Here is a 14,726-nt window from a genome sequence, read left to right on the forward strand (position 1 = left end):
GTGAATATCGTGCCAACTTTACCGAACAGTGTTACGTTCCAAATAGTATCAAAATAAACTGGTGACTGACTATTGACTCTGAGGCTGGTGTGAGGACAAAAACAATTACAGCTTTTTTGAGGGCAGTAAAAAATGTATGTTTTTGCACATTTTAATACCGCTAGCCACTAACGGCAGCCGTCAACACACACGGAAGTTGATCACATGAAACAAGGAGCACCAGTTGATACATTACACCACCTCTGCTTCTTTTAATCACATATATTTTATGTAACATCCATTTTTTTTTTTCAATTTCATTACAGTATGTATTAATAACGTTTCTATTCACCAGTTCATCAGTTGTGCTTCTTTTTTGTCACGGAGTAAAAGTCCGTCTGTGGGTCACTGTGTGGTGAGATTAAAACATAAAGCTCTCGTCCATAGTTTTCTCGTAAATATGCAAATATCACACAAACCGAAAAATGTTGCTCGTCTAGTTTTTGATTGTTCTGTATTTCTGTTTTGGTTGTAAGTCAGTAAAACAAAATAACCACACCGTTTATATGTTATTTTGATTTGGTTTTAAAACAGAATAACCAAAGAACAAAGGGTACACAGATTTAAACGACACCTCAACTTAACAATTAAAATCTAGATAATAAAGTTTTAGACGAGGAATAAGGAAGCTTTAAGATTGTCGTCGTACCTGCCAGCAGAGGGAGCCGTCCCTTTGCTGCTCTTCTTCACTGGGGAAGTGGAACGCCTGGTGGGGGGCAGTGAGAGGAGTGGGGGCATGGGCAAAGACAGGTTGCTCCATGACTTTCTCACATTGTCCCGTTCTTTTATCTGTGAGGAAAGTGTGTCGACAGCATAAAGATAAAAGTCTTAATTTGGTATTTAAATGATCAACACCTGACTTTTCACAAACAATACCCTCAGATTTTACAGGTGGTGTGTGTGTGTGTGTGTGTGTGTGTGTGTGTGTGTGTGTGTGTGTGTGTGTGTACCCAGACAGCAGTAGGTGAAGATGATCACTAACAGGATTAGACTGAGAGCCATGAATAACCTCTGGGATGGCATAATGATACTGTTTTTTAAAGCTAAAATGAGGCATATTTTAACAGAATTTCAACAGTTTTTCAACCTTGGGGTCACCATGTGGGGTCGCCCGGAATTCAAATAGGGTCACCTGCCTAAAATATCTAGTAATTGATTAAAAATAATAATAATTTACTGACAAAAATTATATTTTTGTAATTTTTTTAAATTATTATTCTTTCTCAAATTAAATCACACACTATCTCAAACAACTGTATTCTATATTTTCACTTTCTCAAATAAATATAGTACCTAAAAAAATAATTCTCGTCACTGTAGTGCTGCTTGTAACACTATCACAAACTGTAATCTCACTATGATCAAAAACTCATTCCAAAAAGTAAAACAAAAAGGCTCCAGGGTCGCAAGAAATTTGTGATATCAAAATGGGGTCACGACCCAAAAAAGGTTGGGAACCACTGATTTACAGGTTAAGGAATTCCCAACACACTAGGTCAGTGGTATATACAGTAGCTGGCATGCTGCTGTGGGGCAGGTTTAACCAGTGTGCTGACAGACAGCAGGACTTTGGGTCAGTGTGCTGACTGCACTGAACAGACAGGCCATAAGACCTTAATGGAATAAACTGTGGCACAGCAGTAAACAGATGGACTGTGGGTGGACTGACTGTGTAACGCCACCTACTATTATACTTATACTTTATGACCATCTAGGGCAAAGATGGGCAACTTTTATCTCAGTTAAAGCCAAAAAAAAAAAAGTTCTGTAAATTTTATTCATTTTGTGTTTTTGTTGTCATTTTCTATATGTATGTGTTACTTTTGCATTTTTTTTCAAAGGCATCTTTTCAGTTTTTGGACTAAATTTGTGTATTTTTGTAGTTATTTTCAGTGTTTATGGACTCATTTTTTTGCATTTTTGTGAGTTTTTGTTGCCATTTTGTATATTTTTCTGTAATTGTGTAATGGTTTTTTGGAGTAATATTGTGTATTTTTGAATTCAATTTGTGTAGGCCTACCCTTTGTGTATTTTTGTTGTCATTTTGTATATTTTCCTGTAATTGTGGATGGTTTTTTTGGAGTGATTCCATGTATTTATGTTGTTTTGTGTGTTTTTGCCGTTTTCTATAAGTATGCGTTATTTTTGCATTTTTTTTTTCAATATCACTGTTTGAGTATTTGGACTAAATTTGTGTATTTTTGTAGCTGTTTTGAGCTTTTATGGACTAATTTTTTGAATTTTGTTGCAATTTTGTGTATTTTTGTCATAATTTTGAATGTTTTTTTTGTGATTTTGTGTATTTTTGAATTAATTTTGTGTAGGCCTACCCCTTGTGTATTTTTGAATATTTTCTTGTAATTGTGTATGGGTGTTTTGGAGTAATTTCTTGTATTTTTGTATTCATTCTGTGCATTTACTTTTGGGGGCCAGATGAAATTAGATGGAAGGCTGTATGAACATGATGTCACACACACAGTGAGGACATGTACCCGTGGTGTTCCAGTGGTTTTCCGACGCAGGACTACAGACGTGGAGGACGGCGTCTCCCGGCTGAGGCTGCGCTCCTGGTTGCGACAGTGAGGAAATGGCTGGGCCTGTATCGCCTTGAAGGACATGGAGCCCCCGGGCTGGCAAGACACTGAGCGAGGACACACAGGCATTGCTACAATTGATGCATAAGGTGGGAGTTTGGAGTGTTTAGGATGGTACGGAATGGAATGGACCATTACAAAGAAATAAAAAAAATTTAAAAAAAATTCAAAGAATGAGGAAAACGAGCATGAAGAAACAAAGAGAAGCCACGTGTTGGAAGGTCAGCCGAGTGTTGGGGGGGGAGGTGTTAGGCAGCAACAAAGAAGAAGAGAAAGAGAGCATTAGAAGAACACAAAACTATCACTCATGCACTCATTAAAAGATGACACTGCAAAAATCAAGATTAGCTGTTCTGATCGGAGAGATTAGATCTGGAAAGTACAAAGACGTTAAATGTTTTGAATCCTAAACTACTTCAAGCAACACATTGACATTAGTATTACCAATTTCTTATTTTAACACTGTCTTACAAACTACACCAGTGGTTCTCAACCTTTTCAGCTCGGTTCCAGAGACCGGGGACCCCCACTGTACCTGAAGGTGGTTGAACACAGACATGAACATTGAAGAAAAGTCATGTAGACATGTAGAGACAGAACCACCTATAAGGCGGAATAAAGGGGAGAGATTTTCGGGGCCCATTCATTAAGTCAGCAAAATGAAAGTCCATTATTCTATGAATCTGTGATAACCACATTAATTTATTTATCTTTATAATATCCACTGTTATTCAAGAGTATTATTATTTGGAATAGTACATAGTCATCTTTAAAGATGTAAATTATTGTTTTAATCAGAAATAAAATGGGTGACCAAAAATGGTGGAAAAGGTGGTGAAATAGGATTTTAAAAACCACAGAAATTAGAGTGACCAAAAATGGACATAAAAAGTGGTTTCAATTGTCAATATTAGAACAATTAGCTTATATCATAAATGTTGTAAATTTGTCAAAAATAAGTATAAAATATGGTGAAAAGAGGTAAAAAGTGACAATGTGTGACATTAGGTGGGAAAAGTGGCGGAAAGAGTTTATAAGTGCCAAAAATGTCTTGAAGGTGGAACAAACATGCAGAAAAGGCATTTGATGGAGAAGCAGCAAAAATAGGAATAATGTAGCAAAAATGCCTTAAAAGGAGCAAAAAAAAAAAAGTGATGAAAATTGGTTGTAGAAAAAGGGTAAAAAAAAATAAGCAAAAATGGGTTCAAATTGTTCAAAAAATATTCTTAGTTTCTTGGAGGCATCTGGCGACCCCCTCCCTAGTGTCTGACAACCCCAAATGGGGTCCTGACCCCAAGGTTGAGAACCCCTGGACATCTTAACATACACACACAAAAAAGCAACATTATACAATATGTAGTTATGCACAATGTAGTTAATTGGTCAGAAGTGTAAGTAAAGCAATAGACACAGACAAAGAGAGGGAAAGTGTGTGTATCATCTACATTTTGATTTCTATAGAGTGGCTTTTTACATTTATAACAGTGTGAGTGTGATTTCTCCTTTTTAACCTTTTCCCCTCTCTTTTTTCATTTTATTTTGTTCCTTTTTCTTCTCCCTTTTTTCTTTTTTTTTCCAAAGAAAGAAAGAAAAAAAAAAACACATTTTGGCCTTTACCTGTTTGATCTCCAGACAGGCTCATGGCACTACGGCTTCGGGCCAGATGTGAATGCGTCGGCTGCTGTAGGCGGTTCACCATGTTGCTCTCCCATGGCGTCAACGGGAGACGGCGCAGGCCTTAAAACGCACACGCACACACACCAAAATAAATGTGAGGTTTGCTACTAGCTGATTAGCTCTAGCAATCCAAGCCGATTAGGGTTTATGTACAATTACTGTACTTGTTCCCATTCATTTCATCGTAACTGCAGAACAACAAAGGCACGTAGTAGTACAGTGAAGCTAAAACCAGGCACGGGTAGTTACAGTTACTCCTGTACTGTTCATATAGCAGAGTAAATGATAAGGAAGCAAACAGCCTGAAGAGAAGCGTGTAACCCAGAACAAACACAGGACAAAGCAAAGCATACATCATCAGTAAATAAAAAGCAGCTTTATCAGATGATTGTGTCTTTAAAACGTATAACGTGCTGAATGACTTTTGTTCCATTTTGATGCCTTTGTGCAATTATGCTTCCACAATAACCTGACTGGTCACTTTAGCAACACAAAGCAAAGGAAAACGTAGCAAAACGTGCAGGTTTGCAGCACAAAGCAACACATTTCCAGGCAGAAAGAAATACAACTAGGCTGAAAACTGTAGAAATTTGCCTGCATTTCACTTTAAAAAGCTGCACCTGCAAATTGTTTTCACAGCGTGAAATGTCGTTTTATTTTACAATGACAGTATTTTGTGTTGTTGCCACAAATTGGATACAACACAGCATACAGTGTTCCCACAAAAACAAAAAGATTATCCTACAGGGGATTAGAGAAAGGGGTCAGAATGGAGGGTAAAACAAACGTTGATCCCTCTGATGAAAAAAGAGAGGAATCACACGCACATTTATAGTATAATAATTGAGAATCAAACACAGTCCTAGTAAAACATAAAAACTAAATTATTGTTCATCAGAAAGTTGTTGAAATGGTAACCAAGGTTGGGGTCAGTTATAACTGTAATTGCGTAATTTATAATTAATTACAATTATGGTATGATTTGCAAAATATGTTGTTGTAATCGTAATTACATTGTAATTGAGTTTAGACAGTTGACTTGAAAATTGTATAGAAATTTTCAATTAGAATTTAACACTAAACTGGGGAACCATGTTACAGTTCTACACATACAGTATGTAGTTAATTATTAAAATATGTTATATCATATAAAGCTTTCCTACATTTTACCATTAAAAAAAAATGGAAACCGAAACCTATACTGACACAAAGAAGGTTCAGACGCCCACACCAAAAATATTAAAACCTATATTTTAATTGATTAGGAAGCCAAATAAGGTAACCAATAGATAGGAAATAAATTAGATGATATATAAAGGTTTTTAGTGTATTTTAGAGCTGATTTAGGACCTGTTATCATAAGAGATGCTAACAGAAAGCTAACACAAGCAGAAGATTGACTTTTAATAGGTTGTTTATTTCAGGCTCAGTAATTGTGATTCTTTGTAATTTTGATTGATTTTGAGGATAAAAATTATTGTAATTTAATTGAAATTATTAAAAAAAATGCTGGTCACTGTAATCATAAATGAATTATAATTGAACATGATAATTGTAACTGAAAAATGTAACTGACCCCAACCCTGATGGTAACCCTATTTAATGTTGTCTATTATCTGATATTGATACAATACAAATGTAGGAATTCATACAGTTTTCCACCAGTGATTTCATGTATTTCTTTTTAGCAGCCTGTAGTGTAGCATATAATACAAACATTCCCCAAAGGCCACCTGTGTTTTTATGTTGGAATGTGTGTCCCTGACGCAGAGAGGGTTTGGACTGAGATTTGCTTATTGCAGGAGAGGAGGCTGTTCTCATCTGTAAGCCTGACAGTAACATAACAATTAGTACAAAAACATCAAAGACACAACAGGAGTTACAAAAAACATGACAGCAATAATCAGAGGATCATATTAATTTTTCATGGTTTCTTCATAACATTAACCTAACACTATGATAATGCAAGGCTAATGATAGGCAAAGATTAGGTTAATGCTAATATTAATGCTAGATTAATGTTAATGCTAGCAAATGTTAATCTTAATGCTAGGCTAATGCTAATTAATGCTAATGGTAATGTTAGGCTAATGCTATATTAATGCTAGGCTAATGTTAACGCTAGGTTAATGCTAATGCTAGCAAATGTTAATGTTAAGCTATTGCTAGTTAATGCTAACGGTAATGTTAGGCTAATGCTAATAGTAGGTTATGTTAAGGTAATGCTATGTTAATGCAAAGCTAATCCTAGACTAATGTTAGGTTAATGTTATTGTTAGGCTAATGCTATGTTAATACTAGGCTAATGTTAGGCTAATGCTAACATTAATAGTATGTTAATGTTAATCCTAATGTTCGCTAATGCTAACATTAAGTTAATGTTATGTGAATGCTAGGCTAATGTTAGGTTAATGCTAAAATTAATGCTAGGTTAATGCTAATGATAGCAAATGTTAATGTTAATGATAGGCTAATGCTAGCAAATGTTAATGTTAGGCCAATGCTAACGGTAATGCTAGGTTAATGTTAATGCAAGCTAATGTTAACAGTAATGCTAGGCTAATGCAGTGTTCAATGAGGTGGGCCAGCACCTGCATCCTCACTTGCTTTTTCTTCAGGAAATGCAATTATTTTTGTTATATATACAGTATATATGTATATTATTACAAATTTCACTGTAGGGCTACAATGTATATGACATATATTATATTTTTAAAGTGTGCAGGAGTAGGGGGTACATGGCTTCAGGTTAAATGTCTGAGGGGGTACGGGACTATGAAAAGTTTGGGGACCACTGCTCTAAACCTGGGGCGTCAAACTCATTGTAGTTTAGGGGCCAAATTTGGACCAGTGTGATTGTAAATGGGCCGCAGATTTTTGGGGAGTAAGAAATAGGGAAGTCCCGATACAAGTTTTTCACTTCTGATACGATTCTAAAATAAGTTATTTTTTATGAGATTTGAAGAATTGTCCAAATTTTTATTACTTTTTTTTTTTTTTTTTACACAGTTTTTTGTTTACATTTTGTAGCGATGGGGGGCCCTGACAGTTCTTCATTCTTCAAAGGGGGGGGCACAGCTGAAAAAGTTTGGGAACCACTGGACGAGCACTTGTGATAGCGAGTTTTCCTCTGTGTGTAAAACTAATTGTAGTTAAAATATTGATCTTTATTTAGTTCATTAATTAGATCAAATGTTTGATCAGCTGACTATTGATCTGCCACTGTTTGCTATTAATGAGAAAAGAAAAATAAGCTCACGAGCTCCAAGTTAGTTTAACTTAACCAGTCCAGCCAGTGCTTCAATTTCCAGTTCCAATGATGAAAGAACATTTCTGCTTAGAGGAATAATGCTCATCTTTTAATTTTAATCTAGTCTTAACCAATGCAGCAAAAGTCTTTTGGTTTTTTTATGATGCAATAATCTCTACAAAAAGTTTACCCCTGCAATAAGAAACACTCAGGAGTTTCAGTGTCAGTGGTTGTCTGTACCTCTGTCAGGAGAGTGTAGGAGAGTAGCCGAAGACGACGACAGACGTTTGGTAATAACTGGATCCGTATGTTTGGATAAATTCATTGTCGACAGGGATCTTCTGTCTGCATCTAAGACCAAAAATAAAGGTAACAAATAAAGCTCAGAGATGTTTCCAAAGATTGCTTTTGGGATAAAGCATGGAGGGAAAGACGACGCAAGGATAACTACGGTAATATTATTTTGCTAAAAGGGGAAAAAAATCTAAATAAACCAATTAGTACTAAAGACAGAATAAAACCAAAAAATGTTAGTAAGTGAATTTGTTACCTTGAATACTAATCAGACCGTTACGTTTATTAAAAAGAGACTGTTTACTAATGATGCCTACATTTACTTTAATTAGAGTGAGTTAAACAACACTAAAGCTAACACAGATGCAGCTAACTGACACAGTGCTATCATATTCACATTGGAAGGTCATTCCATATCTGCGGTAGACACTGAAAGCACTCTGCATGTGCTCCAGTCCAGCAAGGTCGAGTGGATAGAGGAAAGCCGACTCGACAAAACCTGGACCAGGAGGGGGAGGAGAATGAGAGAGACAGGAAAGGACAGAAAGAAGGTAGAGAAAGAAAAAGTAGAATGTGAGTCAGAGAGAGAGAATTCGAAAATAAAGAAGTGGATGAGACGTAACAGAACATCAGATCTGAAAAAGTTCAAATATAAAAACAACAGAATAATACAGACATGTAAAGTTATATTTGTAAAAGGACTTCCTGAATTAGGGCTGGGCGATATGGACCAAGACTTATATCTCAATATTTTTTCTCAAAATGGCGATACACAATATAAATCTCTATGATTTTAATTCAAAGGAAGTCTGAAAGACAACTCAGGGTTAAATTTGCTGATGCAAAATGATGCAACACAGGCACATTTATTAACAAACAGCTGAACAATATGTGCCACTTTTGGCTTTTTCTCCTCTAAGGGACAGCACGTGTGAGTGAGTTCTGTAGTGTGGTTTGTTTAGGGGAAGGTCTGGGTTAGGACACACTCAAAAAATAATCTAACTGAGCTTTTCATGTTGCTCTGAGAAGTAGCAAAAGCAGTGACTCCCAAAACAAGTATTTGATACAAAATGAGCTATAGAAAATAGATATATCGATATAGGCAATATTTTAATTTTCTGTATCGTCAAAATAGAAACTCAATATATCTTGAATCTCGATACATCACCCAGCCCTATCCTTAATACATGATAAAATGTCACTGAACAATGGGTTTCAAATGATGATGGATAAGAATTCTGTACAATTAGCAAAGTTGTAATGTTGTTACACAGTTAAGTGAGAGAGTTAAATTACCAGCTGGTGTGCTGGGAGTATTTGTGTACTGAGCTCCGCCCCATGACCAGCGATTGGCTTTCGGTCTGGGCTTCTGGGTTCTGTCTGACGTCCGACGAATCACAGCCTCGTGACGAGCCTTCGGTCACAACAATGAGAAAATACTGTTAATCTGTGGCAATGTGATCAATTTATGAAATCAAGTTATCAACAGAAAAAATAGCAGTTTCATAATTAATTTGTTAGAAGTCATTAGATATAAGATGCCATTATCCTCATGTTTTATCCTATCCTCATTCTTGATGGAGAAAGACAGTGTTAACCATTCTATTCCCCTTAAATATTACCAACACATTTAACCCTTGGGGTCAATCTGACCCCAGGCATAAAATTATTTTCTGAAAATTGTTGGCACGTTGTTTATTTGTTGAGTACATACTAAATAAATCTGTGTATAACATATCTGTGTGTATCAAACATACACACACACACACGCCCATGGTGTGGGAAAGTTCTCATGTTAATGTTGCTCCACCCCCAACCTCCAATTTCATGTATCATATTAAAAAGTATCAACTATGCACCTGAAAGCGGGTTATGTTCAAACTCTGAGAATGTTCGGGCTCAAATGAGGGAAACTCTTGAGTATGCCATTCCTGAAAGCGAGGTATGTCACCATGGCAACATTCTCAGTGAACTGAACCTGCTTGCTGGCATGCTTTGTCTAAGAAACCCTGGGTTTCTACCTGGCTCCGCCCACATGAACACCGCTTCTCAAGAACACTTTAATTAACCTTTACACTCTTGTCTGACACATTAATAACATCACACACCACAGACGTGCTCACATCATTACAAATGCTGTGACGCTTTACGTTTTTTTTTTTTTTTGCAAAAGGTAGTTTTCTTTATAAAATTGTGGATGCAGAGCATTTAGGGAAAGACAGAGGTTGCTCTGCATTAAAACGCCTACTGACGTCTGGAGTAAAGTTCTCTGGGTACAAACCTGCGCCACATTTAAGGCTTGACATTAACTTTACATTGTTTCTTACTGTAAAACAGCTGGATGCAGCAGGTAAGGAAGCGCTCTTAGGAGCATTGGGTTGAGGGTTCGAATCCAATCTCAGTCATCTTTTTCATGACTTCTTTTTTGAACGTCGAGATGACTCTGGCATCCTACCTTACATTAAAAATCAATATAAATTATACAATGTCACTGTCTTTATAGCCACTGTAGGGGGAAAGGTGTACACTTCCCCCAACTTATTGGGGCCAAAGAAAGAAGAATACTCCTTGAATACACCTTTTAAATTATAATTATATTTTGAGTGAACTCATCCTTTAGTAACTCCGTAAGTTGATAATTTAAACTGTAAGTACAAGTGGAGCTGTCTATAAGTGCTGTAAACCTACGGCTGTAGAAGTGATCAGCCCTCTCAGTGCAGCAGCCCTCCCAATGCACTGACCCCGCCTCCACAGACACATTTTATTCATATTATTCCCCGGTCGTCACGCGCAATGAAGTGATGAAGCGACCAAAAAGCACGACTAATCAGGGGCGATTTAAGCGACTATAGTCGTTGAAGTGGCGTTATGTGTGAACAAACCTTTAAAACAGGCTCATATTCCACAAACACCGGCTTATTTCACCCATCGGAGTGAAATAAATTGCTATCTTCCGGGTGGTTGCCATGGTAGTTCATGTTATCTTGACTCAATTGATGATGGCTTTTTATCACACTCATGCACATAAGTAACCCAAGGTTTACATACTCAGGGTTGATTGACCCACTTCATACCAGTTGTAATGGAATCAGATACCCAGAGTTTCCCATCGCGGGATATGTTAACTCAGAGTTTATGGATAGACTCAGAGCTTGTTGAACCTCTTTTCTGGAATACACCTCAGGTGTGGGGATGTAAGGACAGATCAGTTTTAGACAGCTAAAACAGCTTGGGTCAAATTGACCCCAAAGGAACACCAATGCGTGTAATATGTGTTCAGCACATAAAAAAATATCATCATAATTTTATGCTTAATCAAATTAGGATAAGCCATTAAATATGAAAAAAGTCAACTGTTGTTTTTGAATGATAAACATTGAATGGGGTCAATTTGACCCATAGGATAATGGGAGGGTTAAAACAAATGGAGGCTTTTCTTATGTGTTTATGTACTGTATGATACAGAAAAACCACCAAAAGTTTTTGTGTTGTGGTTTTTCATGTCAGTACCCTGTCCTCATCCAGCTTCTGTCGTCGTTTATCCTCCACAGCTGCCCTCCTCTTGTCCTCCTTCACTCGCTGCTCCTCCAGCTTCCTCCTCCTCTCCTCCAGGTGCTTCTCATAGTGTTGTTTAGCCCGTTCCTCACGTGCCTGCCACTGAGCCTCTTTGACAGCTGATGTGTGGCACACAGAAAAACACCATTCAAACACACACACGCAGTCTGAGCACTAAGATGATGCTTAATATATTTGTTTCTTTGCACACACACACACGGGGAAATATTCTCGAGATGCGTTTACACACACAGGCTTACAGGAGCAGTGAGTCAGCTGCTGGTCATGTGACTGAGCTTCGGATCCTGAACAAATCCCTCAGTTTCCAATCTTTGACTACAGTACATTATGTGCATAAACAGAAGCACAACCACAAAACATTAAAAAAAATTCAAATAGTAGTGGGAACCGATAAAAAAAATAATACATTTGAGACTTTGTAATTAAGTTATCTTGATTCATCTTAATTAATTGCATAACAATATTTGACACGAAAAGCTTTTTGGTATGTGACTGAATCAATGAAAGCAATAACAAAATAATTATTAGCACTGTCTGAGTGTCCGTACTAGCTGTAATTGATAGCACAATTTGTACACAACTGGGCTTTTGTTTTCCATCCGGTGTTTTTATAAATTAAAATTAACACCCATGAAGCAAAGAAACGACTTCTCCTTGGGTTCTCCAGTTCCTTGTAGTCTGTGCATCAGTATTAAGGGTATATCGGGAAATTGTGAAATGAGAAAGGTTCTGCGCTGTTTGGAATGCAAAAAAGCAACCAAAAAAAATTGCGTTATGTTTTTTTGTGTGTTATTTTTCTGTAATAAATTCATTGTAATGAATGTGTTCAAGTGGTAAAGTCCCAGCCCTAATTTAAATACAACAAAACAGTTGCCGATTTTTAAAGAAATAATTGCCACATGATCTCAGTTGTAGAAAAACAGCAAAAGTTAGATGGGAAACCCCAGCCTTTTTAAGCCCAGTCCCATTGACTGCACCGTTACATAACAAAAAGTCCATGGCAATGGGGTTCCTGGCTTTAGTCTGGACTTTATGTAACACCCTGAAGTACTGGCATTTTACTACAGCTACCACCCATGTTCCCCCACACCAGCTTAATGCAGTGCTTCTCAAACTTTTTGAAGAGTATTTCACATGTTGAACGAAGGTAAACTTTCAAGCCATTGCCCCCCAAATAATCCTGACAAATTACACAATTTCAAATGTATTGAACTAAAACGGAAAAAGTAACATCATTATTTCATAATGAATCAAAAACTAAATAAACTAACCACCTGCATATGCACCTCAATCTGTGACTAAAAGCTTAAGAAAACAGAAAAGGAAGTCTTTAAGTAAGTTTGTTTATTTTTCCGCTCCACCTCACAAGCCAACAAAAATCATAATTTTTGCACCTTAGTCCCACGTTACATTTTGATCCCATTCGCATATCTAATGCAGTCATTTAATGCTTTTGATGATTTTCTGAATTTCTGCTTTGGTTTCAAGTCGGTAAAATAACCACACCGTTAATTTGTTATTTTGATTTGGTTTTAAAATGGAATAACCAAAGAACAAATGGTACACAGATTGAGAAGATTGGCATGAAATTGAAAATGTCCTCCTGTTTGTCACGCCCCACCTGTCATATCTCCATTCCCCACCAAGGGGCACACCACACACTTTGAGAAGCACCGGCCGAAAGAGTGCTCACCATTGAGTTTTTCATGCTCCTCCCGGCGCTCACGGGCCAACCTCTGTCTCTCGTCCATCTTATTGAAGAGCAACGAGTCTGCCACATGAAAAAAACAAAAAACAAAACAATAATCATAACAAAAACTCAATGTCTGTTCAAATCTACTCTGGTCTCCAAACTTGTACTTTATATTGTTGACTGTACCTGCTTTAGCGGCAGCATTATTGCCATCACTGTTGATGATGCGGTTAATGGTGGGAACAGGCGTTGGGGTCAGGGTGGGAGTGTATGTGTGTGTAGACCCCGAGGAGCTGGGACGGGTGGCTGACGACACTCTTCCATCCTCTGACTTGTATTGAGAGGTAGATACTGCAAAAAGAAAAACAGGAAAATCAGGAATCAAACAGGAGAATGGAGTTGGACGTAAATAGCTATTTTAATGACCTTTGTGCCGGTATAACATCATGACTAAAAGCAGGTACACATATATATATATACTGTATATATAAACCTGAAACATGACAAGACAGATGTATAAAAAAATAAACAGGAATTAGCTGAGAAAAAAAATGAATGAATGAATAACTGCTGCCTTCATTATTATATCAATAATTGCATTTGTATTCATTTATTTCAATTAATTATTTTAGCACACGCAAATACACAAAGGTATTATTTATAAAAAAAAAAAATGTTTTCGAGCTTAATATTCAATTCTAGGCATTTTACATTACACCAGATTGTTTCTGTAAATAAACATTTTGTCCACAGACTCAGAAAATATGTCAAAAAAGCTTTAAACCATTGGAGAATCAGACACCTTAAGCTGCTGAATAAATCACAGTCATTAAAGATTTGGTTTTAACATTAAACCAATTTCTGAGGTTCACTTATATGCACACAGTGTAGTATTTAAAGTGTAAATGTGGATTTTTGTCATCACAAATACAGACGTCAAGATTATTGAGAACTGCTGCTATTGTTTTAGTCTTTACCTAAACTAAGAAAAGAAACCTGCTTAAAATGTGCTTTAAGCGAATCAAAACTACCATAATAAAGAGCAAAAATAAGATTCAAATACACCAAAATAAACAAACAGAAATGCTCTGCTATACTTGGCGTAGTTTGAAGTAAGCCCTGCATTTCTTTGGCTTTTCTGATCATTAATGACACAAGAGGAGGAAAGGAGCAAAGTACAAGTCCCATATCTGTAATGTAATGAGTGGAGGAGGCCAGAGTACGAACACATTCCACACTGAAGCAGACGTGGAAAGACTTGCACTGCTACATAAAATAAGAAAATATTTAATTAAGTACATATATTTTACATCTTATTAACTTAATAGGAACTCCTGCCTGTACTTCATCATCTAATAATCAATGTGCAGTCCCACTCACTTAAAATCATTACAGAGGTCGAGGAGTTGAATTATAATGCAAAAATTAGTCTTTAAAAGCTAAACTGTAAATTGTTTTTTTTAATTACCGGTACATGACGTGCTTTAATTTCAGCAGTTACACAAAAACATATGCATGTATGATTATACTATCCCTGTCCATAACAGAAACAGCTGTGATGACATTTTGTAGGGTTTGCTGATAGAACTATGATTTTAAGAAC

At 36.6% G+C, this 14,726-nt stretch overlaps 1 protein-coding gene across 6 annotated transcripts in view; it reads right to left on the reverse strand.

Annotated features, from left to right (window-relative positions):
- The window catches only part of map7b (microtubule-associated protein 7b), a 34,405-nt gene that overhangs the window by 7,287 nt on the left and 12,392 nt on the right, over positions 1–14,726 (reverse strand). For 3 of the 6 annotated variants that reach the window (XM_028439935.1, XM_028439931.1, XM_028439937.1), the window contains exons 2-10: positions 13,310–13,474; positions 13,124–13,201; positions 11,365–11,528; positions 9,151–9,268; positions 7,801–7,911; positions 6,044–6,139; positions 4,251–4,370; positions 2,532–2,704; positions 689–828 (exon numbers count right to left, since the gene is read on the reverse strand). In XM_028439935.1, the coding sequence (XP_028295736.1) occupies positions 689–828; positions 2,532–2,704; positions 4,251–4,370; positions 6,044–6,139; positions 7,801–7,911; positions 9,151–9,268; positions 11,365–11,528; positions 13,124–13,201; positions 13,310–13,474 (1,165 nt within the window). The remainder of the gene's footprint in view (positions 1–688; positions 829–2,531; positions 2,705–4,250; positions 4,371–6,043; positions 6,140–7,800; positions 7,912–9,150; positions 9,269–11,364; positions 11,529–13,123; positions 13,202–13,309; positions 13,475–14,726) is intronic. The other 3 variants (XM_028439932.1, XM_028439936.1, XM_028439933.1) reach the window with 3 other exon arrangements.

Source organism: Gouania willdenowi, chromosome 24 (assembly GCF_900634775.1).
Source record: "Gouania willdenowi chromosome 24, fGouWil2.1, whole genome shotgun sequence".
Taxonomy (NCBI): Eukaryota; Metazoa; Chordata; class Actinopteri; order Blenniiformes; family Gobiesocidae; genus Gouania; species Gouania willdenowi.